Below are 27,915 nucleotides of genomic sequence, written 5' to 3' on the forward strand. Positions count from 1 at the left end.
CCCTGGGTAGCTTAGCTGGTTGGAGGGTCATCCCCATATGACAGGGTTGTGGGTTAGATCCCCGATCGGGGCATGTACAAGAATCAACCAATGAATGCATAAATAAGTGGAACGACAGGTTGATGTTTCTCTCTCTCCTTTTCTGTCTCTCTCAAACAATAACAACACCACCCAACCCTACAAAGTCCACGCTCTTTCTAGTTTGCAGTGGTTGTGACTGGGGCCTTTGTGCTGTTCCATACCCTCAGGGCCTGCACGGCCTAGGACACGCTGATAGGTCTAGGAATCGGTTCCTTCCCTACAAAAGGTGGACGATCCTGGGAGAGCGCTGAGGGAAAGCCTTCCTGCACTCAGGAAGCAGAACTCACACCTCAGCGTGGCTCCCTGGGGGTCTCTGTGCCCCTTGGGATGGGAAGAGGAGGAAAATGCTGGATTTGGACTTATTTACCTAAGAGATGAGTGGGAAGGCAAAGCTCTCACCGCCAGGCCCCCTTCTCGCCTTCCCGAGCTACAGCAATACACAAAGCTGTCTGCCATCCCTCCCCCAACACAGAGCGGGACACCTCTGCCTTGTCCACTGCGGCACCTGGCTCCCAGCCTGGGCCCTCCCCACGCTGCCCACAGGGGCTAGGCCAGTTGAGCCTGAGGTGGTCTGGTGAGGGCGGTGGTATCCCCCACGCCTCCATAATTGGGGAAGTCCAGGGTTGGAATCAAATGGAAAGAATGTCAAAACCAGAAACGATCTTAGAGATTCTTCATCATTTGTCAGTGAGGGTCTCGTGGCCAATTAGTGGCAGGCTGGGACGAGGCACGGGTGCCCAGGTCCCTACTCCAGGTTGGCTGTTCTCAGAGCACATCCCTGCCTGACCACCTCTGCTTTTGCCCAGCAGAGCCTTCTGCACATTTCCCTTCTCCACATCCCTCCCGCCATGTGTGGCCCCGTTTAAACTCCCTCTTCCATACACATTCCCCTAATAGACCTCTCTGCTGCCCTTTGTGCTGGCTCTGGCTTCTGGGCACCTGTGACCTGCTGCCCATGTCCCCACCAACCCCCAGCTTTCAGTTAGGGTATGAAAGGCTACCTTCTCCTGACCTTTATCCTGGGGCCACAGGTATGAGCAGAGATGCAAGGAGGAGATAGGTCAGGCCTGGGTTTGGGGGTAGGGGTCCCAGCGGAGCACAGAGGTGCCACGAGGAGAGGCAGGCTTGGGGTATTCCACCTGACGCGATCTGGGCACAAGACCTCTGAGCCTGAGTGCCCGATTTCTATCAGTGGGGGGAGGGCCTGTCACCCCTGGCCAGCCCCTAGCCCGGTCTGGGTCCCCGTTATAACAGATGCCAGCAGTCAAGCTTGGCCTTGGGTCTCAGCCAGGGGACTGATGTCAGGGGCTCTGGGGCATGGCCTGTTTCATGGTGTGACATCTTCTGCTCCTTGTCCCTTCCCATTCCACACCTGCAAGCTTGGCTTTTGAATTCAGCTGGCTCCTTGACCACAGGAAAGGCCAGGGGTGGGCCCCAAGTGGGGAGGCAGCATTGAGGGTGGTCCAGGCCTGGCTGTTACAGGCTGTGTGGCCGTGGCAATTCCATTTGCTTCTCTGGTCTGTAACTTCCCAATTTATGAAAAGGAATGACTTCTGTTGATGCTGTCAAAACTGCCACGGAGTCAACTGAGATGGACCATCCCTGGGAAGTGTCATATACCCCCACAAGAATGAGGGGAGTCGACAGAGACCCTCTTATGTGGTCTAACCTCAGTTTACCTAAACTTTGACTTTCTCCCTTGACCAGAGGGAGGAAAGGAGAAGGATTGAGCTCATGATCATATATGGGTGTGTGTGTGTGTGGTGATGACATGAGAAGTGGCCTGGGCTGCACAGTGGTTAATCCCCACCCCCTAGTGACAAGTTTGATACCCCCCAACTGGGCTGTCTCACACCTGCTCCTAAAAGCCCAGCTGGTGCAGACAGAGCTCACAGAGCCCACCTGCAGACCTGCCACTTGTCACCACCTGCTTTGACCCCAGCCCACACTTTTCCTGCTGAGAAACAGAAGAGCTAGGGGTGAGGTAGGGGGAGGGCAGAGGACAACTCAGCAGTGCAGGTTAGACCCTATCTATCTACCTGCCCGTGCTGGGAAGTCAAGTTAGCAACCGTGTAGCTGCTGAGTGCCCTATGTGCAGGCCCATGGCCCAGCCAGAGCTGGGGCACCTGCCTGGGGTTGGCCCAGGGGAGAAGTGCCTGCAGAAATGTGTGCTTTGCAGGAACCACGTCTGTGCCAACCCTCCCAGGGCATTCCTGACTTGGCTCTAACTCCTGCTCTCCCTTTCTGAGACATTCACACCTGCACCCACTGCCTCCTGTCCCTCGCTCTCGCTCAGAGTGGTTAAAAACCAGGGCTCTGGGGCCCAAGTACCTGGGAGTGAATCCTGGCTCCTCCACTAGCTGTGTGACCTTGGGGGCAAGTGTCTGACCTCTCTGTGCTTCACTCTTCATATCTGTGAAACTAGGCTAATACCAGCCACCTCAAGGCATGGTTGAGGATGAAAGGCGTGAGTGCACGGAAGACACTCAGGTGGCACCCGGCTGTGTCATCCCTGCTATCACTGCAGCCTCTTTCCTGGCCAGACCTCCACACTGGCTCTGCCGCGGACCCCGTGCACTGTCCCCGCTCCTAGGACGGTCTTGCCAGCTCCTCGCTCGGTTTCAGCTGGCTGTCCCTATCCTGTCAACTGCTTCCTCTGAGAAACCTTCTCAGATCTCCTAAAAAGCACTTTTCACCCTGGAAACTTGCCTGTTCCACCTCCTTCAAAGCACTTGAAAGTAACTGAAATTATTGTGCTGGCCTTTGTTTCCACAGGCTGCAGGGGACTTGGGGGCGAGGAACTTGTCTGTCCACCTGCATCACTGGAGCAGGGAGCCATGCTGAGCCAGCTGCCTACTTGGACCCAGCCCTGCATGGATGTACTTCCTCCCTCTCTGATCAGCCTGAGGTCAGTGCCCTGTCTAGGTCTGCTAGAGGGTGGGACAGTGCTCACTGTACCTGTGGGGTGTAGGATACCAGCCCTGCCCTCACTCCCTCTCTTGCCATCAAAAGAATGATGTGGCCGAGATCCCACCAAGCCTGGTTGCTGAACTTTTGTGCAGGTGTTTAAAGGCCTCCTTCTGGGACCCAGACCTGGGGGTCCTAGGAGAGAAGGCAGAGCCCACTCCTATCAGCCCACTTCAGGCCTGGCCAGCAGAGGGCAGGGAGGAGCCCAGAGGCCCTGTGAGGATAACCCAAGTTAGGGGCCACCAGTATGTGACCATGGATGAACTGGCCGGCCAAAGGGACTCTGCAGGCCCGGGAGGGGCAGGAGGCCTTAGCCAGCAAGGGAACATTCAACCCTTCCCAGTCCACGATTGACCTCACCCTGACAATTCACTGAGCTTGATTTGGTGTCTCTAAGCATAGCAGTTCAGTGTTCACCTTTCCACCTCCCATCGACCCTTTGCAGCTGCCCTAAAGCCCACTGAGTCGCCTCCTCCACCTGGAAGGCGTTCTTTTTTTTTTTTTGTATTTTTCTGAAGTTGGAAACGAGGAGGCAGTCAGACAGACTCCTGCATGCGCCCGACCGGGATCCACCCAGCATGCCCACCAGGGGGCGATGCTCTGCCCATCTGGGGTGTCACTCTGTTGCAACCAGAGCCATCCTCAGCGCCCGGGCCAACTTTGCTCCAATGGAGCCTTGGCTGTGGGAGGGGAAGAGACAGAGAGGAAGGAGAGGGGGAGGGGTGGAGAAGCAGATGGGCGCTTCTCCTGTGTGCCCTGGCCGGGAATCGAACCCGGGACTCCTGCACGCCAGGCCGATGCTCTACCACTGAGCCAACCAGCCAGGGCCTGGAAGGCATTCTTGAAGGTGCAGGCCTCTGGGCTCCTGTCCAGCACAGACCTTCACACAAGTGAGGTGCTGGGCGCAGGAGCTGGCCTGAACGGGACACACGCCTGGGAGAGCAGGGCTAGCTTGTGCCCCAAGGTCCCAACAGGTGCACACCTCAGGCTGGTCCTAGAGGGGTCCAGGCCCTTCCTGAGCCCAGCCTGATGACAGGAGACAGGGGCAGCTTAGCCCTTTGGCTCTGTAACCTAGAAAGCAGGGCCCCGCCGGAAGGGAGTGTGGCTGAAGGAAGACCCACAGCAGCTCTAGCTCCCCCACGCAGGCCAGGGGCAGAGTGGGGGCTGGGGAAGTGGTGGAGACACTTGGTTCTTCCCCCACAGGTGGGCGGTAGGGGCTGCTAGAAGTGGGGGAATGACAGCGGGGGCTGGGGAAGTGGCTGAGACACTTGGTTCTTCCCCCACAGGTGAGCAGTAGGGGCTGCTAGAAGTGGGGGAATGACAGCGGGGGCTGGGGAAGTGGCGGAGACACTTGGTTCTTCCCTCACAGGTGGGCGGTAGGGGCTGCTAGAAGTGGGGGAATGACAGCGGGGGCTGGGGAAGTGGCGGAGACACTTGGTTCTTCCCCCACAGGTGGGCGGTAGGGGCTGCTAGAAGTGGGGGAATGACAGCGGGGGGGGGCTGGGGAAGTGGTGGAGACACTTGGTTCTTCCCCCACAGGTGGGCGGTAGGGGCTGCTAGAAGTGGGGGAATGACAGCGGGGGCTGGGGAAGTGGCGGAGACACTTGGTTCTTCCCTCACAGGTGGGCGGTAGGGGCTGCTAGAAGTGGGGGAATGACAGCGGGGGCTGGGGAAGTGGCGGAGACACTTGGTTCTTCCCCCACAGGTGGGCGGTAGGGGCTGCTAGAAGTGGGGGAATGACAGCGGCGGGGGGCTGGGGAAGAGGCAGAGACACTTGGTTCTTCCCCCACAGGTGGGCGGTAGGGGCTGCTAGAAGTGGGGGAATGACAGCGGGGGCTGGGGAAGTGGCGGAGACACTTGGTTCTTCCCCCACAGGTGGGTGGTAGAGGCTGCTAGAAGTGGGGGAATGACAGAGCGAGCTGGCAGGGCTTGGCCCAGGCTGGGTGTGCTGGCACACAGCTGCCCTCTCCTGGGCACAAGGGCTCACTGTAGCCAGTGACAAGGTTAGCTCCTGGGAAGAGATGCACGAGCAAGGTCCTGGCAAAGCACACTTTATTTTGTCCCTGAGATTGGGGCTGTTTCCTCCAGGTCCTGCTGAATGTGGAGAGTTGGGGTGAGGTGCTCTTGTGTTGCCCCCAATACCTCCATCACATTCAGACTCCTATGGAGGGGCCTGGGGGGATGTGCCCTGGGGCCGCAGGAAGGCCCACTCCGCATGGTGACCTGGCAGGTCCTCCCTTGGTCATTGTGCCCTGGCTCTTCATTTCTTGAATCCTGGCTTTTTGGGTCTGGGTGTGGATTTGGCCTATGGAAGGAAGGGAGGGCCCTAGGACCTGGCACTGTTCAGAGAACACCCCGCCCCTAGGAGGGAGGGCCAGCCCCTTCTTAGGCACTTACCTTCCTCACAGGGCTCTTATTTTTAGGACTGGGCCTGGAACAGGGGTGGGGGGGTGAGGAACGGGGAGTGAGTGAGAAAGAGAGCGAGCTCAGCTTGATGCCAGCAGCCGAGCCCTCCCAGTGCCAACTCTAGGAAGCTGGGCCCCAGACATTTCTGGGCAGCAGGGGGCTGTGCCTGGAGAGGGGAGGCTGCAGAATTCACCTCTTCACTTGGCACCTGCCAGGGACCACTTGACTCTTTTTAAAAAACAAGGTGTTTTTTCTTAGGCTTCCGTCTGCTTTCTTTTCTTTACCACAGTATGGCATTTTCATTATACAAGCAATGCTAATCACATTGCAGAAAACAGCAAATGAAGAATAAATTATGTTATTTGCTTCCCACCAATGTTTGGTTATTTCTTCTCAGAACTTGTTTTCTTATAAAAATATGTGAGATGAAGATAACTTAATATCCTGTTCTTTTTAATTCTATAAACACTTTCCAGGTTGCTATACTCTTCATAGGCATATGTAACGTCTGAGAAAATGTGACACAGTTTAATCAGCTATTATATTGGTAGACATTTAGAATGCTTCCCTTGTTCACCATTATCTGAATAACACAGTGAAGAGTTTCTTCGTGCATAGAACTCTCCCATTTCGGATGGAGGGATTGTGTAGGTGTCTTGGAAAGGAATTGCCTTAAGTGGAATTACATCAGAAGAGCAGTTCGTGCTCTTCAAGACGGTGGTGCCAGCCTACCGTGGCAGCACGCCGTGTGCCCTTGTACGTATGCCCACAGACACGTGTGTGTGTGCCAGGTGTACCGTGCTCTTCCGAAGCACTGCATACCTTCGCCCAGACAGTTTGGCCAAGAGATGGAAAGACTCACCTTACTGCCTCTTCTTTTTCCACCTTCTTTTTCTGGGAACCAAGCACAAACATCGTTGGGATGGTCAGAGTGGGGCTCAGGCAGATCCCTCTGCCCCCTGGCCGGGCTCGCCTGGCCCCCGCCTCCTGGACACTTGCTCGGAGGCCTGGCCCAGGTTGCTGAGTAGCCTCCACAGGGTCCCTTCCCTCACCTTGGCAACGCTTATCTGTGTCTGGGGCAGCAGCCTCTTGCCTTGTTTGACAGGGGTCTCCTCTAGGGACACATCAACATCGTCGTCATCGTCATCCTCATCCTCATCTTCCTTCTCTGGCCGCTGCTGCTGCTCCTCTTCCTCCTCCTCCTCCTCTTCCTCTTCCTCCTCCTCTTCCTCCTCCTCCCAGGAGGTATCTGCAGTGTCTGCAGTGGCACGGGAAGGGGCAGGGCCTCTGAGCACAGGGTCTCCGCCTGGCTCTCTGGCTTGCGAGGTGCCCGGAGGGAGCCCCAGCACAGAGGTGGAAGGAAGTGCCTGCCTGGCTACCTTGGAGCCCCACCCAACCTCCCTGACGCAGTGGAGGCCAGGGTGAGGTGTGAGACCCGGGACAGCTCTGTGGAACGGACTCCTGGGCTCAGGCTGGGCAGGACGACTCACTCTGGGGAGGAGTGTGTGAGGGGAAGGAGGAGAAGTGGGGAGGAGCCCCGAGTAGCAGCTACAACTTCAGGCCTTATCCTGAGGGAAGTGGACCCTCGCATGGGGGGCAGTGCCCCCTGATGACAGAGGCACCCTGGGCAGAGAGGAGGGCCGGAGAAAGGAATAGTAAGAGTCGACAGCACAGTGACTTGGTAGGGTCCATGTAAAGACTACAACTACGTACTTCACTTCAGGGTAACGTTTTAAGTGTGTGCTAGTCAGGCACTGTGCTAACTGCTTTTCCCGAACATTTACTCCTCACAACTACTCTCTGAAGAAGAACCCTCATGTTACAGGCGAGAGGGCTGCAGGGGATGTTGCAGGAAGGTAATGGAGACCTGGGGGTAGGACCCGTGCCTGTGGCCTTCCAGTCCTGGCTACTGACCACTGTTGTCGCCTTTGGTGATTTCTCTCTAAGCATTCAAGAATCCATTAAGTGTTTTTGCGTATTTATTGTCCTGTGGGCCTTCACTAGACACTGCACTCCCAGACCTTTCCCAGGTCCAAGATCGGACTTACCGTAATATTCCTGGCCACTGAGAAACACGGGTCCAGAGCCAGCCCGGAGCTGAAAAGTGACAGGAAGGCAAAGCTCCAGGCCCATCGTGACCTGCAAGGGGAGGGATGTGGAGGCAAGAGCAGAGAAGACAGGGTCACTGGGCTGCTGCCGGGCTCGGAGTTGGTCTCCTGCAGAAACACTCAAGAGTTTAGGCCCCAGAGCCCAACCACACACACTCTTCATGGGTTCTCTGGGCCTCACGATGCTCTGAGCCCCTAGACCTTTCTGCCAAGGGGCTGTCTGAGCATCTCATTCTCACTAAGACTGCACACGGGCTTTCAACCTGAAGGGTAGCTGCGAGAGAAATCTGACTAATAGAGATGACATTGTGTCTCTCAAATTATGTTGAAGCCCTAACTCCAATGTGACAGGACCCAGCGGTGAGGCCTTTGGGAGGTGATGAGGGTTAGGTGAAGTGTGAGTCATGACGGGATTAGTGGCTTTTAAGATGAGGCTAGAGACACCTTTAAGATGAGGCTAGAGACACCCCCCCCCCCCAACATGAGGACACAGAGAGACGGCGGCCCTTTCCAAGCTGGGAAGAGGGCCCTCACTACAACCTGATCATGCGGGCACCTGGGTTCAGACAGATTGCGACAGCCCAGATGAGAAGAGCAAGTGCAGCCCCGTAGGCATAGGCACGGTGCGACTTCTGTCTTGTAAGTAATTTGCAAATATGCATAGGAATAAAGGTTGGAAAGATATTAAAGTGCTAATGATAATTTTCAGTGGATAGTATTTATTTTTCTTATATTTTTCCAGACATTCCAAAGTCCCTAGAGTTGATGGTACTCATTTATTGAGTTCCTACCCTGTGCAGCCCCACATTAAGCATTTTGCCTGCTTTCTCTCACTTAACTCTTCACTCATGAAGGAGGTGCTATTACTTGACAGAGGAGAAAATTGAGGCTTAGATTTACTTCGAGTTCCTGGTTCAGATAGGCAGCAAATAAGCAAAAGCAAACTGCAGCAACAAACACCCAGAAGGGCTGGGTAGAATATAACCCAGGGCTGATTGGTGAGAGAGGGGGGCCTCCACGCACCAGACCTGGGGAAGCCGGGCCAGACTGCTGCTGTAGCAGCTGGAGGGTAATGCACTTGAAAATGACACTCACGTGGAATGGGAGACAAGAGCTTGGTTCAAGACAAGAAGTTGTCATGGAGCCCTCCACACGGAGGCCAGGAGCCTCGAAGGGCTGCACCTCAGTCCAAAGCTCCAGGTGAGGCTTGAGGAGAGGCCACTAAAGAACCCCAATCCAACCACTAGAATCTACCCAGCACCAGAAAAAGCTGAAGGGTTTGAGCTACAGATGGGTAGTCACAAAACAGTCATGGGGATGCCAAGTACAGCACAAGGGACAGAATCAATAACACTGTCATCACTGCGGACGGTGCCAGGTGGGCACCTGCAATATCAGAGGCCACTTTGCAAAGTATATTATTATCTAACCATGATGCTATACACCTGAAACTAATACAAATATTAAATGTCAACTATAATTGAAAAAAAGAAAAAAGAAAAAAGGTGGTGGTTGGGCCAATTTGGAGCGTTGTTCAATTTTCCTGGGTCTCTCCCAGGTATACAGAAGGTATACCTGTTATTCAAGTTCTTTTTCAAAATAAAAGGAAAACGTAAAAGAAGCTCCACACCTCCACAGAAAGGTAACAGGGACATGTGAGCAGGATAGAAGTCTCCTGTGAGAAGCTGTAGCTCCTCATGGTACCTGCCTTGTGGATGAAGTGTGCATTTGCCCATCGGGGCTGCCAAGCCCAGATACCCGTATAGAACCCAGGCCTGCGACGATCCTGGGGCAAATGGCAGACACAACACAAAACCAGTCTCTGTCCTTCTCACATGGGATTCCTTCAAAGAAAACAAAAACCTGAGCGCAACCCGCAGTCTAAAATGACAACACACACACAAAGCAATCCTCTGTGAGCCGGAGGCCACGGAACACAACAGGCACAACCGAGGACCCGAGGTAAGAGAGCTCCAATCCGGACAGGTAGGAGGTAAGGTTGATGAAAACCAAATAAATGTCAAGTAGGAGTCAGAACTCTAAGAACAAGATATTATGAAGAAGAACCAAATGTAGCCCCTAGACATGAAAAAATACAAGTGCTGAAATAAACTGAACCGTGGTTAAGAAGCAGAATAACACAGCTGAAGCAAGAGGCCGTACCTGGAATTCTGCCGTGAAGAAAGCACCCTTGTGCACCCCAGACAGACCAGCTGGCCAATAGGAAGGCGGCGCTGTGACAGGAGGGCGGATGGGGAGACCCAACAGGCACCCAGTCAGGGTGAGGGGCTGCGCAGAAGGGAGTCCTGTTCCAAGTGAGCACCCCCCAGAGTATTCCAGGAATGATCAAGGAGTCCGATCCTCATATCCAAGAAACCTACATCCTGAACAGATCTAAAAAGTAGTATTTCTACCCTTGAATGTGCCAAGTTGAAATGGTAGATCACAAAAACAGATTAAATCTTATGATAAACCAGAGAGGAAAGACAGATGTCCAAAAAAAAAGGCACAATATCCAGACAGACTAAGGATTTCAACAGCAAAGTCCAGAAGAACAGAATAACATCTCCAAAGATTTAAGGGAAACTACCTCTCTGCCCAGAATTATACAGAGAATTCAGCATGAAAAGATGAGCAGGAAATAAAGCTACTTCCAGGCAAAGATCAAGGAAGTTTACCTCTTCCAGGACTCCTATAGGATGTTTCAAGAGGATAGCAGTGAAATTGGGAAGGAGAAGTGGAAGTAAGAAGCAGTGGTGAGCAAGCAAATTGGTAAACAAAGAAAAACTGAAGCAAGCATTCCCGTAAAATAAGAGTTCTAGTAATGACTAATGTTGAATGGGTTTCCAACAAGTTGAAGCTAAAACACTACCTGATAACAGCATGTCAGTGAAGAAGACGGTAATTAGAAAAGCTCGTTGGATAGTTTGAGAGGAATAAAAACATTAATTTTAGACTTTGATCATGCATGATTGTTAAAAAATTAAGGACAACCAATTAAAATTGAGGATCTATAGTTTCCCAGAAGGGAGGGGAAAAAAGGGTGTGTTGGAGGAAGAAACTGTAGTCAATCTAATAAATACAGAAAAAGGAAAAAAAAAACCATAAAAGGGCAAGGAAAGTAGAAGTACAAAGTACATGTTACAAATAAACCCAAGCATATTAGCAAGCACAGTAAACAGAGACAGAATAAACTGGCCAGACAGATTGAAACCAAGTCTAGGTACATACTGCTCATAAGATATACACCTAAAATGTAAGGCCAGAAATGTTGAAGAAAGTATAGATCCAGATGGGACGGAGATTTACAATTGCTTATCTGATACCCATTCTTCCCTTCTTCCATAATAGCAGCACCCTGATATTAGTCAAACATTGTACCTAGTGTCCTTGGCAGTTAGCTATGACCATGTTACTACTTTCTGGATCAAGGAGGTACAAGCAGAATTTCATGGGTGGGACTTGTGCAATGACTCCTTAAAAGGTAGACAGAGACCTGAGAAAAGCCCCTTTGGGCTTCCCTTCTGCTTCTTTCCCGTTACCTTCAACGCAGACATGAGGGGGGTGATGGAGGATGGAGACTCCGCACCAAGGATAGGAGAGAGAGAAGGGGAGACCTGGTCTTTGGTGACCGGGAGCCATCTCACCAGCCTTAGACTGCCCATCTCTGGGCTTCTGTACAAGATAGACATACACCTCCCTCAAATTTGTTTAAGCACCTATGGCTGGGTCTCTGTTACCGCAGCCGTACCTAAGAAGACGAAAATGGAGCTAGCTGTACCATCTGCGGAGTGATACTGATAACGGGGGAGGCTAGGTATGGGAGCTCTCTGTACCTTCTTCTCTTTTGTTATAAACCTAAAACAGCTCTAAAAATAAGAAAACAAAGTCCTTAGAGATGAGTGAGTTGTATTTGTTACGACTAGATTTGGTATCAGGTGACAGAAAACTCAGTAACGGGCTTACACAAGCTAAAAGCTTATCTGTCATATAAACTAAGTCTAGACCTAAACAGCTGCATTTGTCCTACTCCTCAGTCACCAGGGATCCGGGCTCTTTGTACTGTCACTTCACTATCCTTTGTATATGACTCTACCTCCAGCCTAGATGTATGCTCAGATTCTAGCCATCACATCACACTCCAGCCCACAGGAAGAAGGGACAGACACACACGGCCACGTGAGCTCTCTTTGAGGACACTGCAGATGCAGTAGATGCTATTTCTGCTCACATTCCCCTGGCCAGAACCTCACAGCCATGCCAACTCAGAAGAAATACAGTTTGTATTCTCAATAGCCTGTGGCTAGCTAAAAGTCAGGAGTCTCACAACTAAAGAAGAAAGGAATAATGTCTATTGAGGAATGACTGAGAAACAAACATTATGTGGTTTAGGCTTTGATTCAATAAACATTTTAGAAATAAAGGTTACCACGTACTGAATACTAAAACATTGGCTTATGGCCCTGGCCGGCTGGCTCAGCGATAGAGAGTTGGCCTGGCATGTCGAAGTCCCAGGTTCGATTCCCGGCCAGGGCACACAGGAGAAGTGCCCATTTGCTTCTCCACTCCTCCCCCTCTCCTTCCTCTCTGCCTCTCTCTTCCCTTCCCACAGCCGAGGCTCCATTGGAGCAAAGTTGGCCTGGGGCACTGAGGATGGCTCCATGGCCTCCGCCTCAGGTGCTAGAATGGCTCTGGTTGCAATGGAGCAATGCCCCAGATGGGCAGAGCATCACCCCCTGGTGGGCTTGCCGGGTGGATCCTGGTCGGGCGCATGTGGGAGTCTGTCTCTCTGCCTCCTCGCTTCTCACTTCAGAAAAGTACCAAAAAAAAAAAATTGGCTTACAAGGAAGATAATTCTGTAAGTTATAGGCACCAACAACACAGTGTAAACATACATAAAACTATAGCTACAGTAATCAAGACAGTGTGGTATTGGAGGGATACCCATATATCAGTGGAACAGAAGACCTAGAAATAGACCCACACAAATATGTGCAACTAATACAAATATTGATCGGCTTACGACCTATGCAACTTATAACCATTCGACTTTACGACCACAATTGCTAGCCACGACTGCTCCGCGTCTGGCAACACCCAGCTGGGCATATGACAGTGTGGACCAGCTTCCGGCAGCACTACCATCTCCGCGTGCACCATTTCAACTGTTATCCCAGACTCGGTACAGCAATTTGTGTTTTGTGTCTTGGATATTTTTCATCAAACCCCTCCCAAGATGTCTATCAAGAGGAAATTGTCTTTGCAAATATAAAACCAGTTGTATTGGTAATGCAGTGTTTTACTTAAACCTGACGAATGTAAAAATAAGAAACAAAATGGTGTAGAGATGATACAAATGGCATAAAATGAATAAAGAAAATTATGATATATAACAATAATGAAAGAAAATGATAAAATACGACAAAGATTTTTATAACATCATTTCACAGGACTGTACATATAGCCTACTCAACTTACAACCAAATCGTGTTATGACTGGTCTGTTGGAACCAATCGTGGTCGTAAGTCAAACACTAGCTGTATTTGACAAAGGTGCATAATCAGTTAAATGGAGGAAGGATAGCTTTCTCAACAAATGGTGTTCAAGCAATTGGATGTGCACAGGCAAAGAAATAACCTTGACCTAAACCTCACAGTTTATACAAAAATAAACTCAAAATGGATAATGGACTTAAATGTAAAACATCAAACTGTGAGACTTCTGGGCAAGAAAAAAAAAATGGAACAGCTTCATAATCTTAGCCAAGGCAGAATTTTTAGATTTAATACCAGAATCATAAAAGGAAACATTGATAAAATAGACCTCATGAAAGTTACAAACTTATGTTCCATAAAAGCTCATGTGAAGAGGATGAAAAACAAGTTATAGACTGGGGAGAAAATATATGCAAACCATATAGTTGACAAAGGAGTAGTGTCTAGACTATATGAAGAATTAGCAAAACTCAACAGTTACAAACAATCCACTTAGAAAATGGGCCCAAACCATGAACATTTTTCTGAATATACAGATGGCAAATAAACACATGAAGAAATATTTAACCTTTTTAGACAGAGACAATAGACAGGAAGGGAGAGAGATGAGAAGCATCAACTCATAGTTGCAGCATCTTAGTTGTTCATTCATTGCTTTCTCCTATGTGCCTTGACCGGGGGAGGGGTTGCAGAATGGCTCCAGCTGAGCCAATGACCCCCTTGCTCAAACCAGCAACCTTGGGCTTTAAGCCAGCGACCATGGGGTCATGTCTATGATCACATGCTTACGCTGGCAACCCATGGTCAAGCTGGATGAGCCCCTGCTCAAGCCAGCAACCTCAGGGTTTTAAACTTTGGCCCTTGGTGTCCCAGGCTGACGCTCTATCCATTGCACTACCGCCTAGCCAGGTCCAACAAACTGACTTTTTAAAGAAATCCTACTCTGAAATTTAAGGACTTATAATTGCCAACACAATTTTGGAAAAGAATAAAAAAGTTGAAGACTCATACTACCTAATTTTAAGACTATAAAACTACAACAATTAAACCAGTCCATTAAATTAGAGGACTGGATGAAGAAGATGGGGCACATATACACCATGGTATATTATTTAGCTAGGAGAAAGGGTGACATCGGATCACTTATAGCGGAATGGTGGAGTCTTCGTAGCATTGTGTGGGGTGAAATAAGCGAATCAGAAAAAAACAGGAACTGCAGGATTCCATACATTGGTGGGACATAAAAGCAAGACTAAGAGGCAGGAACAGGAGTGTGGTGGCTATGGGGGGTGGGGGGAGGGAAGGAGGGAGAGGGGGAGGGGGAGGGATACAGAGAGAACTGGATGGAGGGTGGCGGAGGACGATCTCTCTTCGGGTGATGGGTATGCAACAGAACTAAATGACAAGATAACCTGGAAATGTTTTCTTTGAATGTATGTACCCTGATTTATTGATGTCACCCCATTAAAATAAAAAATTTATAAAAAAAAAACATAAAAAAAAATCAGTCCATTATTGGGATAAGGGTAAACATATAAAGCAATGAAGCAGAACAGAGTACAGGAAAATATGCATGCATATAAGATCAACTGGTTTTGAACAAAAGTGCTAATGTAATTTTCTATCAAAAAAATCTTCTCAAAAAATGGTGCTAGTACACTAGATATTATTTTGGAAAAAAAGTTTCTCTGTCCTTACTTACTTCATACCATACGAAAAAATTATCTTGAAAAGGATCATAGACTTAAATATAAGAGCTCAAACAATAGTACTTCTGAAAGAAAACTTAGAAAACATTTGTGACCTTAAGTAATGATTTCTTAGGACACTAAAAGGATAAACTAAGAAAAAAAAAGTTAAATAGGACTTTATGAAAATCAAAAACTCTTCAAAAAACAGTATCACAAATGAAAAGGCAAACCACACATGAGGAGAAAGTATTTGAAATATTTTAAATAAAGCACTTGTATCCATAACTAATAAGGAATTCCTACAACTCAGTAACTCAACATAAAAATGAGCAAAACAGCCCTGGCCGGTTGGCTCAGTGGTAGAGTGACGTCCCAGCATATGGATGTCTCAATTTCTGGTCAGGGCACACAGAAGAAGCGCCCATCTGCTTCTCCACCCCTCCCCCTCTCCTTCCTCTCTGTCTCTCTCTTCCCCTCCTGCAGCCAAGGCTCCACTGGAGCAAGTTGGTCCAGGTGCTGAGGATGGCTCCATGACCTTGCCTCAGGTGCCAAAATGGCTCTGGTTGCAACAGAGCATCACCCCCTAGTGGGCTTGCTGGGTGGATCCTGATTGGGTGCATGTGGGAGTCTGTCTCTCTCCCTTCCTGCTTCTCACTTAGGAAAAACACATACTCACACACAAAAGAGCAAAACAGCCTGACTTGTGGTGGTGCAGTATATAAAGTGTCAACCTGGAATAGTGAGGATGCCAGTTCAAAACCCTGGGCTTGCCTGGTCAAGGCACATACGAGAGAAAACTACTATAAGTTGATGCTTCCTGCTCCTCCCCACCTTTCTCTCTAAAATCAATAAATAAAATCTTTTTTAAAAAATTGGCAGAACATTTAACATACAAATGACCAAAAAACAAATTTAAAAAATGGTCAACATTACCAGCCAGTAAGGAAATGTAAATAAAACTCACAACGGGAAGCCACTATACTGGTACTGAATTGCTCAAAATAAGATTGACAATGCCAAGTGCTGGCGAAGACATGGAGCTATGTAATTTTCACACACCGCTGGTAGGAATGCAATCTGGAAAATAGTTTGGCAGTTTTATACATAGTTTAACATACATTTGTTATATGATATAGCAATTCCACTCCTAGGTATTTACTCAAGAGGAGTGAAAAATATATCCATTCAAACAGACTTACATGTTCATAGCTGCTTAGTTCATAATAGTATAAAACTGGAAACTACCCAAATCTGCATTAATAAGTGAACAAATAAATAATCTTTATCTATGTATGTATTCAGAGCATGGGCTATTACTCAGACATAAAAAGGAGCACATTCTTGTCTAACCGACAAATGGATAAATCTCAAAAGCCTTATGCTAAGTGAACAAAGCTGGGCACAAGGGACCGTGCATTGAGTGCTTCCATTTAAATAAAATTCTAGAAAAGGTAGAACTGGAGTGACAGAAAGTAGATCAATGGTTGCAGAGGCAGTCATCAGTGGGAGGGACTGACTCCAAACAGGCTTGACTGTGGTGGTGGCTACACAATCATATACATTTGTCAAACGCATCAAATTGTACATTTACCATTGGTGAGTCTTATTCTAAATTCTATCTCAATAAAGCTGCTAAAAAGACCGACTCAGAAACAGAGACATCCGAGTCAATCAAAACTATTAAATAAATCACAATAAGGTAAAATCAACCCAGTCCACCTAGTTTGTTCGCCTCTTTACTTGCTCCATCCTAGACTAGGTTCCTAGAGCACACCAGGCGTCAGGACACAGGCCATGCGGACAGTGCACCAGACAAATGGGCCAAGTCCTTGCTCTCTTGGGGCTTATACTCTGGTCAGGGAGAAGGAATGTACCAATGAAAGCTGATGGCGGTGGCAGGTTCTATAGGGAAAAGCGGTTTGGGTTGGGAAGCCAGAGGGGATGCCGTTTGTGGCCAGGGAGGACCCCCACAAAGATCAGCTAGGGGTGGGGAGACAGGGGTGTCCCAGGCATGGGGAACAATAAATGCAAGGACTTCAAGGAGGGGTATGCTGGGAGTGTTCACAGTATAGTCTGGGAAGCCAGTAGTTTGAACAGGGTCAGGCAGGGAGAATAGCAACAGGGGAGGTCAGAGAGGGTGCCAAGGGTCAGATCATAAAGGATCCTGGATCTCATTCTCAGTGAAATGGGAAGCCATTGGCATAAGAGAGAAGCAGCAGAACCTGACTTCTGTTTAAATAGATCTTTGTCGGCTGTGAATAGACCAGAGGTTGGAAACTTTTTCTGTAAAGGGCCAGATGGTAAATATTTTATGTCTCTGGTCTTAAATACTGGTCTCTGTGGAGAATACTCAACTCTGCTGTTACTGAGTGAAAACAGTTGTGGATAACATGTAAATGAAGGAGTATAGCTGTGTTTCAATAAAACTTTATTTATAAAAACAGGCAGTGGTCTGAATTTAACCCTGTAGTTCTTCAACCCCTGGACTAGACAGACTACAGGGGACCAAGGGTTAAGGCAGGGAGGCCAGTTAGGAGGCCTTGCAATAAATTGAACAAGAGGTAATGGTCATCTGGACCAGGGTATCACAGGGAGGTGATGAGATGCGATCAGATTGGGGAATAGTGTGCAAGTACAGCTAACAGGATCAGCTACGGGCTGTTGCAGAAGGAGATTTTGTCCTGACTATAAGAACTTGTAGAAGATGATTTTGTCCTGACTATAAGAACAACTGTTTACTGGGAGAGAATCAGGTTGGGGTAGGGAAAGAGATTATAGATAAAAATCAAGAATTTGGATTTAGATTTGTTCAGTTTGGGAACTCCCATAGAGATCACTTAAATATATTCAGTTGAACTGGAGGAGCTGGAGCACAAGAGAGGTTGGGATTAGAGAAATAAATTTCAGAGTAGTATTCATTTTGCATAAATGGTCTTTAAAACCATGGGAATGAATGAGGTCTGGGGAGCTCTCATAAGAAAAAAAAAAGTTTTGAGGGCAATTTTACAAGACCAGTCTTCCCAATTTTCAAGGGCAGATAACCCTAGTCGTGTGTGTGTGTGTGTGTGTGTGTGTGTGTGTGAAACAGAGAAACAGAGCAAGGGACAGATAGGGATAGACAGACAGACAGGAAGGGAGAGAGATGACAGGCATCAATTCTTCGTTGCAGCTCCTTAGTTGTTGTTCATTGACTACTTTCTCATGTGCCTTGACTGGGGGGCTACAGCAGAGCGAGTGACAACTTGCTCAAACCAGCGACCTTTAGGCTCAAGCCAGCTACCATGGGGTTATGTCTATGCTACCATGCTCAAGTCAGCAACCCTGCACTCAAGCTGGTGAGCCTGCACTCAAGGCAGCGACCTCAGGGTTTCGAACCTGGGTTCTCTGCATCCCAGTCCAATGCTCTATCCACGGTGCCACTGCCTGGCCAGGACAGATAACCCTAGTCTTATAGCCACTGTCCCACTACACAGGAGAGAACACTCTACCCCCTCAGCCATGACTGGCATGCCTTGCTACCCACATAAGAAATTTCTAGGCCAACCTCACGAGTATATAAAAAATTTTTTTTTTCTTTTTCATTTTTCCGAAGCTGGAAACGGGGAGGCAGTCAGACAGACTCCCACATGCGCCCGACCGGGATCCACCCAGCATGCCCACCAGGGGGCAATGCTCTGCTCCTCTGGGGCGTCGCTCTGTTGCATCTAGAGCCATTCTAACACCTGAGGCAGAGGCCACAGAGCCATCCTCAGTGCTGGGCCATCTTTGCTCCAATGGAGCCTTGGCTGCAGGAGGGGAAGAGAGAGACAGAGAGGAAGGAGAGGGGGAGGCCGGTGGAGAAGCAGATGGGCGCTTCTCCTGTGTGCCCTGGCTGGGAATTGAACCCAGGACTCCTGCACGCCAGGCCGATGCTCTACCGCTGAGCCAACTGGCCAGGGCCAAAAATTTTAAAGTCTTAATATAGTAACAAAGCAAATTAGAAGTCTATAATATGATCAAGTGTATTTATCTTAGGAATACACAGTTGGCTGAATATTATTCTATAAATATAACTTACCACTTAACAGATTGTAATGCAGATGGCAGAGGCCAGGCAGGTTCACCTTGGATTGAGAAGACAATAGAGAAACTGTGGAGCCAGAAAGCATTGGGCCATTTCCATTATAATAGAGGAGCAAATAGGTAGGGAAAACCAGGCAAACAAACAGCAAAAATGGCCCCTCACAGTGGCAAGCAGGCAATTCACCATCCACAAACTCCCACCACTGAGTTCAAGCACGCATAGCCTTACATACACTATACACACATGGCACTGCCATGCACGTGCTCATGCACAAATCAAGCCAAGGGCTTGCAGCCAGTAAACCAGTGAGCAAACCTAACACAGCTGTTTTCCCAACTCAGATTAAAGAAGAACCCAAGATCATTTGAATAGAGAAGGATTTGATAACCATTCTTGATTCAAATAAAGACAATCCAACATTAAAAGCAGAGTAGGACAGCTTGACTGTGGTGGCACAGTGAATGAAACATCAACCTGGAGAGTTGAGGCTGCTAGTTCAAAACCCTTGAGTTGCCGGGTCAAGGCACATATATGACAAGCAACAAGCAAGCAATGAACAACTAAAGAAGCAATTATGAGTTGATACTTCTTGCTCACCACCCCCCCCCCCTGCTCTATAAAATCAATAAATCTTAAAGCAAAAGCAGAGTAGCACAGGCTGGAGACTTCCTGAAGCTGACAAATAGTATTACCAAACCTGTCATACTTCATGGAGAAACGTTAGATGTATTGTAAAGCCGGTATACATGGCCACCATCACAGCTGCCTGGCCCATGCAGGTTTGCATTAGATTCGGACAGTTGGTAATGAAACAACAGAGCCAAGAACTGGTGGGCCATTAGCTTTAATCCTAACTTGCACCTGGTGGGCAAGTAAAAACACACACTGGGCTCCAAAACCCACTCATTCAGTGCTCACAAAGCTACTGACTTATCCGAGTTTCCTAGAATCAAAGATTTCTAGCTCACCAGCCTTATTCACCTGTTTCCCATCTCCTTCTCTCTGCACAAACTGGCTTCTCCTTCAGCACTCCGCCATCTTGGCTGCTTCTCCTGGCCTCCTCCACGTGGCCTTTCTCTGCTCTCCTCTCTAATGCTAATCTCAGGAACCGAGAGAGCAAGGTCCCGGTCTGCCCCCATTTTATACAGTAGAAATCAAAACCTTTAATCCAATATACAAACAAGGAAGTCTCTCTGATACAAAGTCACTTATCTGAGGCATAATGGGATCCTCATGAGAGTGCACCACCCCACATCAAAAAGGGTGGGTAAGGCTTAGTCCTAAAACCAAGCCCCAGGCTACAAGGATCCTGCCTGCCCACAGCCCACCCCAACACACATTAATATAATCATTCCCATTCCGAGCAAGGGAAACTAATATCACCTGGGTGATGTGCTTCCACGTGGGCAGTGCCATCTTTAACAAAGTGAACATAATATATTTTATCTGCCCAACAAGTATCCCTTTTTTTTTTTTTTTTTTGTATTTTTCTGAAGCTGGAAACGGGGAGAGACAGTCAGACAGACTCCCGCATGCGCCTGACCGGGATCCACCCCGCACGCCCACCAGAGGTGAAGCTCTGCCCACCAGGGGGCGATGCTCTGCCCCTCCGGGGCGTCGCTCTGTTGTGACCAGAGCCACTCCAGCGCCTGGGGCAGAGGCCAAGGAGCCATCCCCAGCGCCCGGACCATTTTTGCTCCAATGGAGGCTCGGCTGTGGGAGGGGAAGAGACAGAGAGGAAGGGGGGGGGGGTGGAGAAGCAAATGGGCACTTCTCCTATGTGCCCTGGCTGGGAATCGAACCCGGGTCCCCCGCACGCCAGGCCGACGCTCTACCGCTGAACCAACCAGCCAGGGCCACATGTATCCCTTTTAAAGGGATAAAGAAATCAAGACTGAAACAAGGGTATCTACTATTATCATTTTGTCCTATTTTATACTGGAGGTCTTAGCCAGTGTAGTGGAATTAAAAAAAGAAAAAGATAAAAATTGCCATTACTCACATCAATAACTGGCATAGAAAAATCAAGATAAATTAGAAATAAGAGATTTTCTGGATACACAATCAATTATGTAAGTCATCAACGGTGTCCTGTCACCATCAGTGAACAGTAGAATACGTGATTCAGAAGAGAGGTTCTCTAACACATCTGAGGTCACACAGCCAGTAAAGGGTGGGCTGGTGCGGCTACCACCGGAGCTCAGACTTTCTCCTCTCCCGTGTGGCTGTGCTGTGGTTGAAGGCCCAGGCCGGTGTGGGGGTCCAGACCCACCCGGGGGTGAGGCCTAGCAGGTAGGGCTACTGGCCTGCAGGGAAAGGCTCACCATGGGCAGGACAGAGGCCTGCAGCGAGGCAATGGTGATGGGCTTCATCCTTTTGTTCTGCTGGCTTGCTGCAGGCAGGATCTCCACAAGGTTCCTCTCCTCTTTGGCTTTCTCCCCCAAGCAAATCTTGAGAAGGGAATCACCCGAGGGCAGAGGAGGGAAACCCTGTTGCCCCTGTTGGGGCAGAGACTCCCCCGTTCCCGTTCAGCAGTGAGTCCCTTCTCCCGCCTTGGGGGGGGCACCCACCGTAATGAGCAACACCTTACAGTCGGGCTTGCCCTCCGTCGGTTTGAAGGTCCAGGTCCGCTTCTCCTGGGTTAGCTCACAGCCTGGAAGGCAGGTGGAGCGCGGGGCGGTGAGCTCAGGGCAGGCGCCCCTTCCTCCGTGCAGCCCTCGACCCGGGGACCGGCCGCGCCGCCAGCATCCCGGTGTTTACTCACCCCAGAGCGTGGCTGTGGCGGCCTTGTCGGCGGTGCTGCCCGTGAGGCTGCGGTCCATGGCGCGGGGGACGGAGCCGGTGGTGCGCCGCGAGGAGGCCTGAGGGAGAGGGAGAGGACCGCCCCGTCTGGACTCTCACTCTCACACCCGCCTCATCGCGCCGCACCCAGCCGCCCTCCGCAGCTGTTATGAGGTCTGCGAAGGGCACGGATTGTGTCTCATCAGCCCTAAAAGAGAGGCCCCTTTCTCGGGTCCGTTCTGCCATCCTTCCCTCCTGGGTCTCAGAAACACCTGGAAGGCCTATTAAGACGCACGTGCTTCAGGTCCACCGCGGGTTTCCCATTGAGCAGGTCTGTCTGGCTGCGGCAGGCGTATCTGCACTTCTAACCTGGACCCAGTTGAGGTTGGTGCTGCGACCCCGGGACCGCACAGTGACCTACGGGCATTGACTGAGGTCTACCGCCCCAGGCTGCCCAGCTTGGAGAGGCTTTGCCACCAGGAGGAAGCAGCGGCATTCCAGCCTCTCTGTGCTCAACGCCTTTCTCCCTGTCCCCTTCCCCCGCCCGACTGTGGTCCACAGAGAGGAAGAGCCCTGTTCCCAGAAGGATGGTTTGTTCCATGGCCAGGAAGGGGTGGGCATGAGGAAGGTGAGCAGAGAGGAAACCACCGTAGATGGTGAGGAATCAGAAGTGGATTAAGGTCCCCGGTGCAGAAAAAAATATTAGGCCCCTTAAAAAAAAAGGGAAAATAAAAATACATGTTAACCATATTTTAAAATAAATAAGAAATATTATGTACTATTAATGTTAAAATTGCACATATGAAACCAAATTTCGTGTCATTAGAAAAGTGTGAAGTTGGGGGTTTGCAGGGTCCCTCAGAAGTTGGGGCCCAGAGCGACCACCCCCTGCGCCTGCCTTTAAATCCACCTCTGTGAGGAATCCACAGGGAGAGTGACTTTACCAGGACCTGTCATTTAACAAACAGCAGTACAGACTCCGAAACAACCAGGCGTCTCTGCCACTGTGTGCTCATCCTTCACCCCCACCCCAGAAACCTCTCACCTACTTGGACATTTTACTCATTTTCAACAAAGGTGCCAAGGTAATCCAATGGTAAAGGGTAGGCTTTCCCAAAAGAGCTGCTGGAGGATATAACAGGGTATCTCTCTCTGGAACCCTGATCCAAGCTTCTGCTATGCAGGAATCAGCCCCCTCCTTTCTCTTAAAAGTGTCAACTTTATTGAAAAGTAATTTATATACAAAAATACACTAATTTAAAGTGCATAATTTGATGAGTTTTGACAAATGTACACACCTGTGTAGTCATCATCACAATTACCATTTCCATCATTCCCCCAAATTTTGTTTCCTTTATCAGTCAAATCTCTTCTTCTTAATGCCAATTGGCAGTAGGCAAATGCCTACAGGCTGACTCTATAAATTTACATGGACTATTCTAGAATTCCACATTAGAAATGGAGTCATAGGATCTTTTTTGTCATTGTAATGCTGGTGGTTGAGGCCAGGCAGATTCACACTGAATATAGTCAGACAGTAGAGGAACTGTGGAACAGGAAAGCATCAGGCCATACCCATTTATTGGAGGCTTGCAGAGACAGGTGAGCAAATAAAGAGAAACCTACTTTGTATTTGCAGGGCAGGGAAAGGGATCAGGAAAACTGCACCTTGCAGTGGCAGAAAAGGGATCTGGGAGAATTGCGCCTGAGGGAAAGCAAGCACCCATAGCTTTTCATAGAGACACACGTTTGGCTTTTTAACACATGCTCATGCACTAATTGCACCAAGTGCTTGCAGCTGGTAAATCAGCAAGCAAGCCTAACACAGCTGTTTTCCTCAAGGCCCTCTTCTGCTGAACAACGTGTTTGGAATTTATTTAGCCATATTGTTGCTTGTATAAATAGGTTGTCTGTTTATTGCTGAGTAGTATTCCACAATTTGTAGATCCAGTCACCTGCTGGTCAGTTGTCAACATGGCTAAGCTTTTGTACTCAGTTATTCAATCAAACACTAATGTAGGTATGTCTGTAAAGTTATTTTGCAGATGTGCTTCACATCTACAATCAGTTGCCTTTATGTAAAGATTACCCTCAATTATGTGGGTGGCCCTGACTCAATCAGTTCACAGGCCTTAAGAGCAGAACTGAGATTTCTCTGAAGAATTTCTATGGACTGCAGATTCAGCTCCTGCCAGACAGCATCTAGCCTGCCCTGCCTGATGATCTGCCCTATGGATTTCAGACTTGCCTAGCCAGCCCTCATAATTGCATAAGCCTATTCCTTGTAATACAACCCTGACTGAAATACCTGCTGATGGATATTTGGGTAGTCCAGGTTTAGACCATTCTGAATAAAAATGCTGGCCTGACCTGTGATGGCGCAGTGGATAAAGCGTTAACCTGGACCACTGAGTCACTGGTTTGAAACCCTGGGCTTGCCTGGTCAGGGCACATATAGGACTTAATGCTTCCTGCTCCTCCCCCTTTCTTTCTCTCTCTCATCCTTCTCTAAAATGAATAAATAAAATCTTTTTTAAAAATCTATGAATTTTTGCGAGCAAATCTTTGCATGGACATGTGTTTTATTTTTTTCTTGGATAAATACCTAAGAGTGGAATTGCTGGATCATTTAGTAAACATATAGTAAACTTTTTTTTTTTTTCTTTTTAAATAAGCTGGAAACGGGGAGAGACAGTCAGACAGACTCCTGCATGCGCCTGACCGGGATCCACCCGGCACGCCCACCAGGGGGCGATGCTCTGCCCCTCTGGGGCGTCGCTCTGCCGTGACCAGAGCCACTCTAGCGCCTGGGGCAGAGGCCAAGGAGCCATCCCCAGCGCCTGGGCCATCTTTTGCTCCAATGGAGCCTTCGCTGCGGGAGGGGAAGAGAGAGACAGAGAGGAAGGGGGGGGTGGAGAAGCAAATGGGCGCTTCTCCTATGTGTCCTGGCCGGGAATCGAACCCGGGTTCCCGCACGCCAGGCCGACGCTCTACCGCTGAGCCAACCGGTCAGGGCTATATAGTAAACTTTATGTGAAACTATAAAACAACTTTCCTGTACATTTTGCATTTCTACCAGCAATATATGAGAATTCTAGTTGCTTTACATCTTCATTAACACTTGGAATTATCAGTCTTCCTAATTTTAGCCATTCTAGTGTATGTATAGGGTGGTAAATCTTTGGGCTTTTATTTGTATTTCTTTGATGATGAGAGATGTTGAACATCTTTTCAAGTGTTGATTAACCATTGTGTATCTTATTTTGCAAAATACCTGTTCAAATATTTTGTCCATTTTTAAATTGGGTTATTCTTATTGAGTTGTGTTTTGCTTTTTTAAAACGTCTATCCTATCCTGGATACCTGTTTTTTGTCATATATATATCCCATAGATTTTTCACTCCTGTCTATAGCTTGTCTTTTCATTTTTAAAAATGGTATATTTTAATTAAATTAAAAGCATAAATAAAAAAAAATTCGATGAAATCAGTATTTTTTTTTTCCATTTTATGGATCGTGTTTTTGATGTTTGAAGAAACCTTTGCTTAACCTAGGGTTGTGAAAGTTTCCTCCTAGAAATCTTGTTATTTTAGCTTTTACTTTTACATCAGTAATTTATCTGAAGTTAATTTTTGTGATGGTGTTAGGTAAGGGCCAAGGTTAATCTTTTCCCCCCTAATGGACATCCAGTTTTTATAGCACCACTTTTGGAAAAAAGACTATCACTTCTCTACTGAATTACTTTGGCATGGTTGTCAAAATAAATTAACCATGTACGTCAGTCTATTCCTGGACTGTTCCATTGATCTGTTTACACTCATGTCAATACCACACTATCTTGATTACTGTGGCATTATAGTAAAAAATTGAAGTCAGGTAGTTGAGTTCTTCAACTTTGTTCTTCTTTTCAAAAATATTTTGGCTATTCCAGATTCTCTGCATTTTTATACAAATGTAGAATCAGTTTGTCAATTTCTACAAAAAAAAGCCTTTTAGGATTTTAATTGAAATTCTGTTGAATGTATAGTTTGGTTTGGGGGGAACTGACATCACAATTTTGAGTTATTCCAATCCATGAACATGTTATAATCACTCCATTTATTTAGATCTTTTAAAATTTTCTTCAGCAATGTTTACAAGATTTTAGTGTACAGGTTGGGTACATATCTTGTTAAATTTATTCCTGTTTTTCATGTTTCTGGATGCTATAGCAAATACTATTCATTTTAAAATTTCATCTCTAGTAGTTATTTTTAGTATCTAGAAATAAGTTTTTGTATCTTGACCTTGTATTCTGTGACTTTTCTAGTTCACTTATTAATTCCAGTAGCTTTTTTTGTAGCCCAAATGATATCTGAAAATAAAGACAGTTTTACTTCTTCCTTTTTGATCTGTGTGCCTTTTATTTTTTTGTGCCTATTTGTTCTGGTGAGGACCTCAGATACAAGGATGAATAGAAGTGACAAGACAAGAGTGAGTGAGCATCCTTTCCTTTTTTATTTATTCATTTTAGATAGGGGAGAGAGAGAGAGAGAGAGAGAGACAGAGAGAGACAGAGAGAAGGGGGGAGGAGCAGGAATCATCAACTCCCATATGTGCCTTGACCAGGCAAGCCCAGGGTTTCGAACCAGCGACCTCAGCATTCCAGGTCGATGCCTTATCCACTGTGCCACCCCAGGTCAGGCCCTTTCCTTGTTCTTGATCTAAGGGGGAACATACAGGTTTTTTTTAACCTTTCAGTATGCTGTTGGTAGTTTTTTCTAGATATCTTTAAACAGGTTAGAATGTTTCTTTCTATTCCTAGTTTGTTGAGAATTTTTATCATAAATGGGTATTATAATGCTGGTGGCTGAGGCCAGGCAGGTTCCCATTGAATTCAGGCAGATGGTAGAGGAACTGTGGAGTTGGAAAGGGTTGGGCCATATCCGTTTATTGGAGGCTAACAAGGACAGGCGAGCAAATAACAAAAGGGAAAGGGCTAATAAACAAAAGAAAATCTGCTATTCACAGTATGGGCAAGGGAGCAAGGAAAACCGCACCTCACTGTTGCAGGAGAGCAATCTGGGAGAAGCACCGCCCAGGGGAAGCACCCATAGCTTTACATAGCTATGCACACGTGCCTCTGCCACATGCTCATGCACTAATCAAGCAAAATGCAGGTAAACCTGCCAGCAAGCTTAACACAGCTGCCCCATGGGTATTAAGTTGTGTCATGTGCTTTTTCTTTACCTATTAAGATCAGCTCTTTCTCTTTTATTTTATTTATATGGTGAATTGCATTTATAATTTGAATGTTAAACCAATCTTGAATTCCTAGAATCAATTCCACTTTGTCATGGTACCCTTTTTGTATATTCCTGAATTTGATTTGCCTGTGCTAAGGATTTTTGTATTTATGTTCATGAGAGAAATTAGTCTAAAGGTTATTTTTTCTTCTTTTCTTTCATTCATTCTTTCAATGCCTTTGTCTATCAGGGTTTTGGTATCAGGGAAATGCTTGTTTCATAAAATGATTGGTAAAATTTCCCTCTTCTATTTTCTGACTTTTGTGCAATTTCAGGTGCTCTGACTGTAATAGAGGGAAGTCTCTTCCTTGGCATAGAGCACTCTGCCCTCATCTCCATACAGTCCCATGCTTCCTCTGCCTTGACTCAGTTGCTGCTCTATTCTGGAGCCTGGAAATCATACTAGAATCCTCTTTCCTTTTCTCTCCACTTCCAATTGTTCACCAAGTCCTGTTGATCCCTTGATCCCCAATATTTCTCAACTCCCCACCGCCTTTGTCTTGGTTCAAATCCTTATTACCCACTAGCTAGTGGGTTGAACAAAGATTGGTCACTAAACTGCTTTGCAAAGTGGTCCTTGGTCGAAATTTATGGCTCTTAAAATCCCAACCTCTTGTGCCCCACCCCTCAGTCAGACAACTACAGGTCTCCACTCCGCCTCCGACCACGCTATATTTGCGCCTCCTTGAAAGGTATAAGACATTTCATGACTGTGTTTTTGCACTGCCTGTGTTTTTCACTGCCTTCTGCGGTAGGGGTCCTCTTTTGCACTCACAGGGCCCAAAGAGCTGAGCACTGACTATCCTTTCCATCCTGTCTGCCCCTGCACTGAGTTCTTCCCAGACAGGGACAAGTCCTCGAACAGTGCCTCTAAGTTCACCACCGCGGAGACTGGGTGTGCCATGAAGCGTGTGAACTCTAGCCTCTACAAGACATACGGTTCGGTGCGGGTCCAATGGTCGCAGTAGCCCAGATCGGCCTTCCCAAGAACGCTCAGGCAACCATCGAGCTGTCAAACCATCTCTCGTCACCCGCAA

General features: G+C 47.9%; 1 protein-coding gene across 1 annotated transcript; it reads right to left on the reverse strand.

Annotated features, from left to right (window-relative positions):
* Positions 1 to 4,950: 4,950 nt before the first annotated feature.
* Positions 4,951 to 27,905, reverse strand: NPM2 (nucleophosmin/nucleoplasmin 2). The gene is made up of 9 exons (XM_066253262.1): positions 27,817 to 27,905; positions 21,577 to 21,673; positions 21,383 to 21,465; positions 21,137 to 21,262; positions 7,503 to 7,593; positions 6,507 to 6,712; positions 6,317 to 6,348; positions 5,446 to 5,479; positions 4,951 to 5,353 (listed from the first exon to the last, which is right to left on the reverse strand). Exons 2-9 carry the CDS (start codon positions 21,632 to 21,634, stop codon positions 5,309 to 5,311), a joined length of 675 nt encoding a protein of 224 aa, XP_066109359.1. The 5' UTR covers positions 21,635 to 21,673; positions 27,817 to 27,905; the 3' UTR covers positions 4,951 to 5,308.
* Between the last annotated feature and the right edge of the window lie 10 nt (positions 27,906 to 27,915).

The sequence above is a fragment of the Saccopteryx bilineata genome, chromosome 1 (genome assembly GCF_036850765.1).
Source record: "Saccopteryx bilineata isolate mSacBil1 chromosome 1, mSacBil1_pri_phased_curated, whole genome shotgun sequence".
Classification (NCBI taxonomy): domain Eukaryota; kingdom Metazoa; phylum Chordata; class Mammalia; order Chiroptera; family Emballonuridae; genus Saccopteryx; species Saccopteryx bilineata.

Bases quoted from the DNA above. Each gene is read 5' to 3' on its own strand.
- NPM2 (XM_066253262.1), bottom strand. From the start codon at position 21,634: ATGGACCGCAGCCTCACGGGCAGCACCGCCGACAAGGCCGCCACAGCC. The intron at 21,466-21,576 runs GTGAGTAAACAC...CCTGCCTTCCAG, and splicing joins CGCCACAGCCACGCTCTGGG to GCTGTGAGCTAACCCAGGAG. The intron at 7,594-21,136 runs GTGAGCCTTTCC...CTCCCCTTGCAG, and splicing joins AGGCCTCTGTCCTGCCCATG to GTCACGATGGGCCTGGAGCT.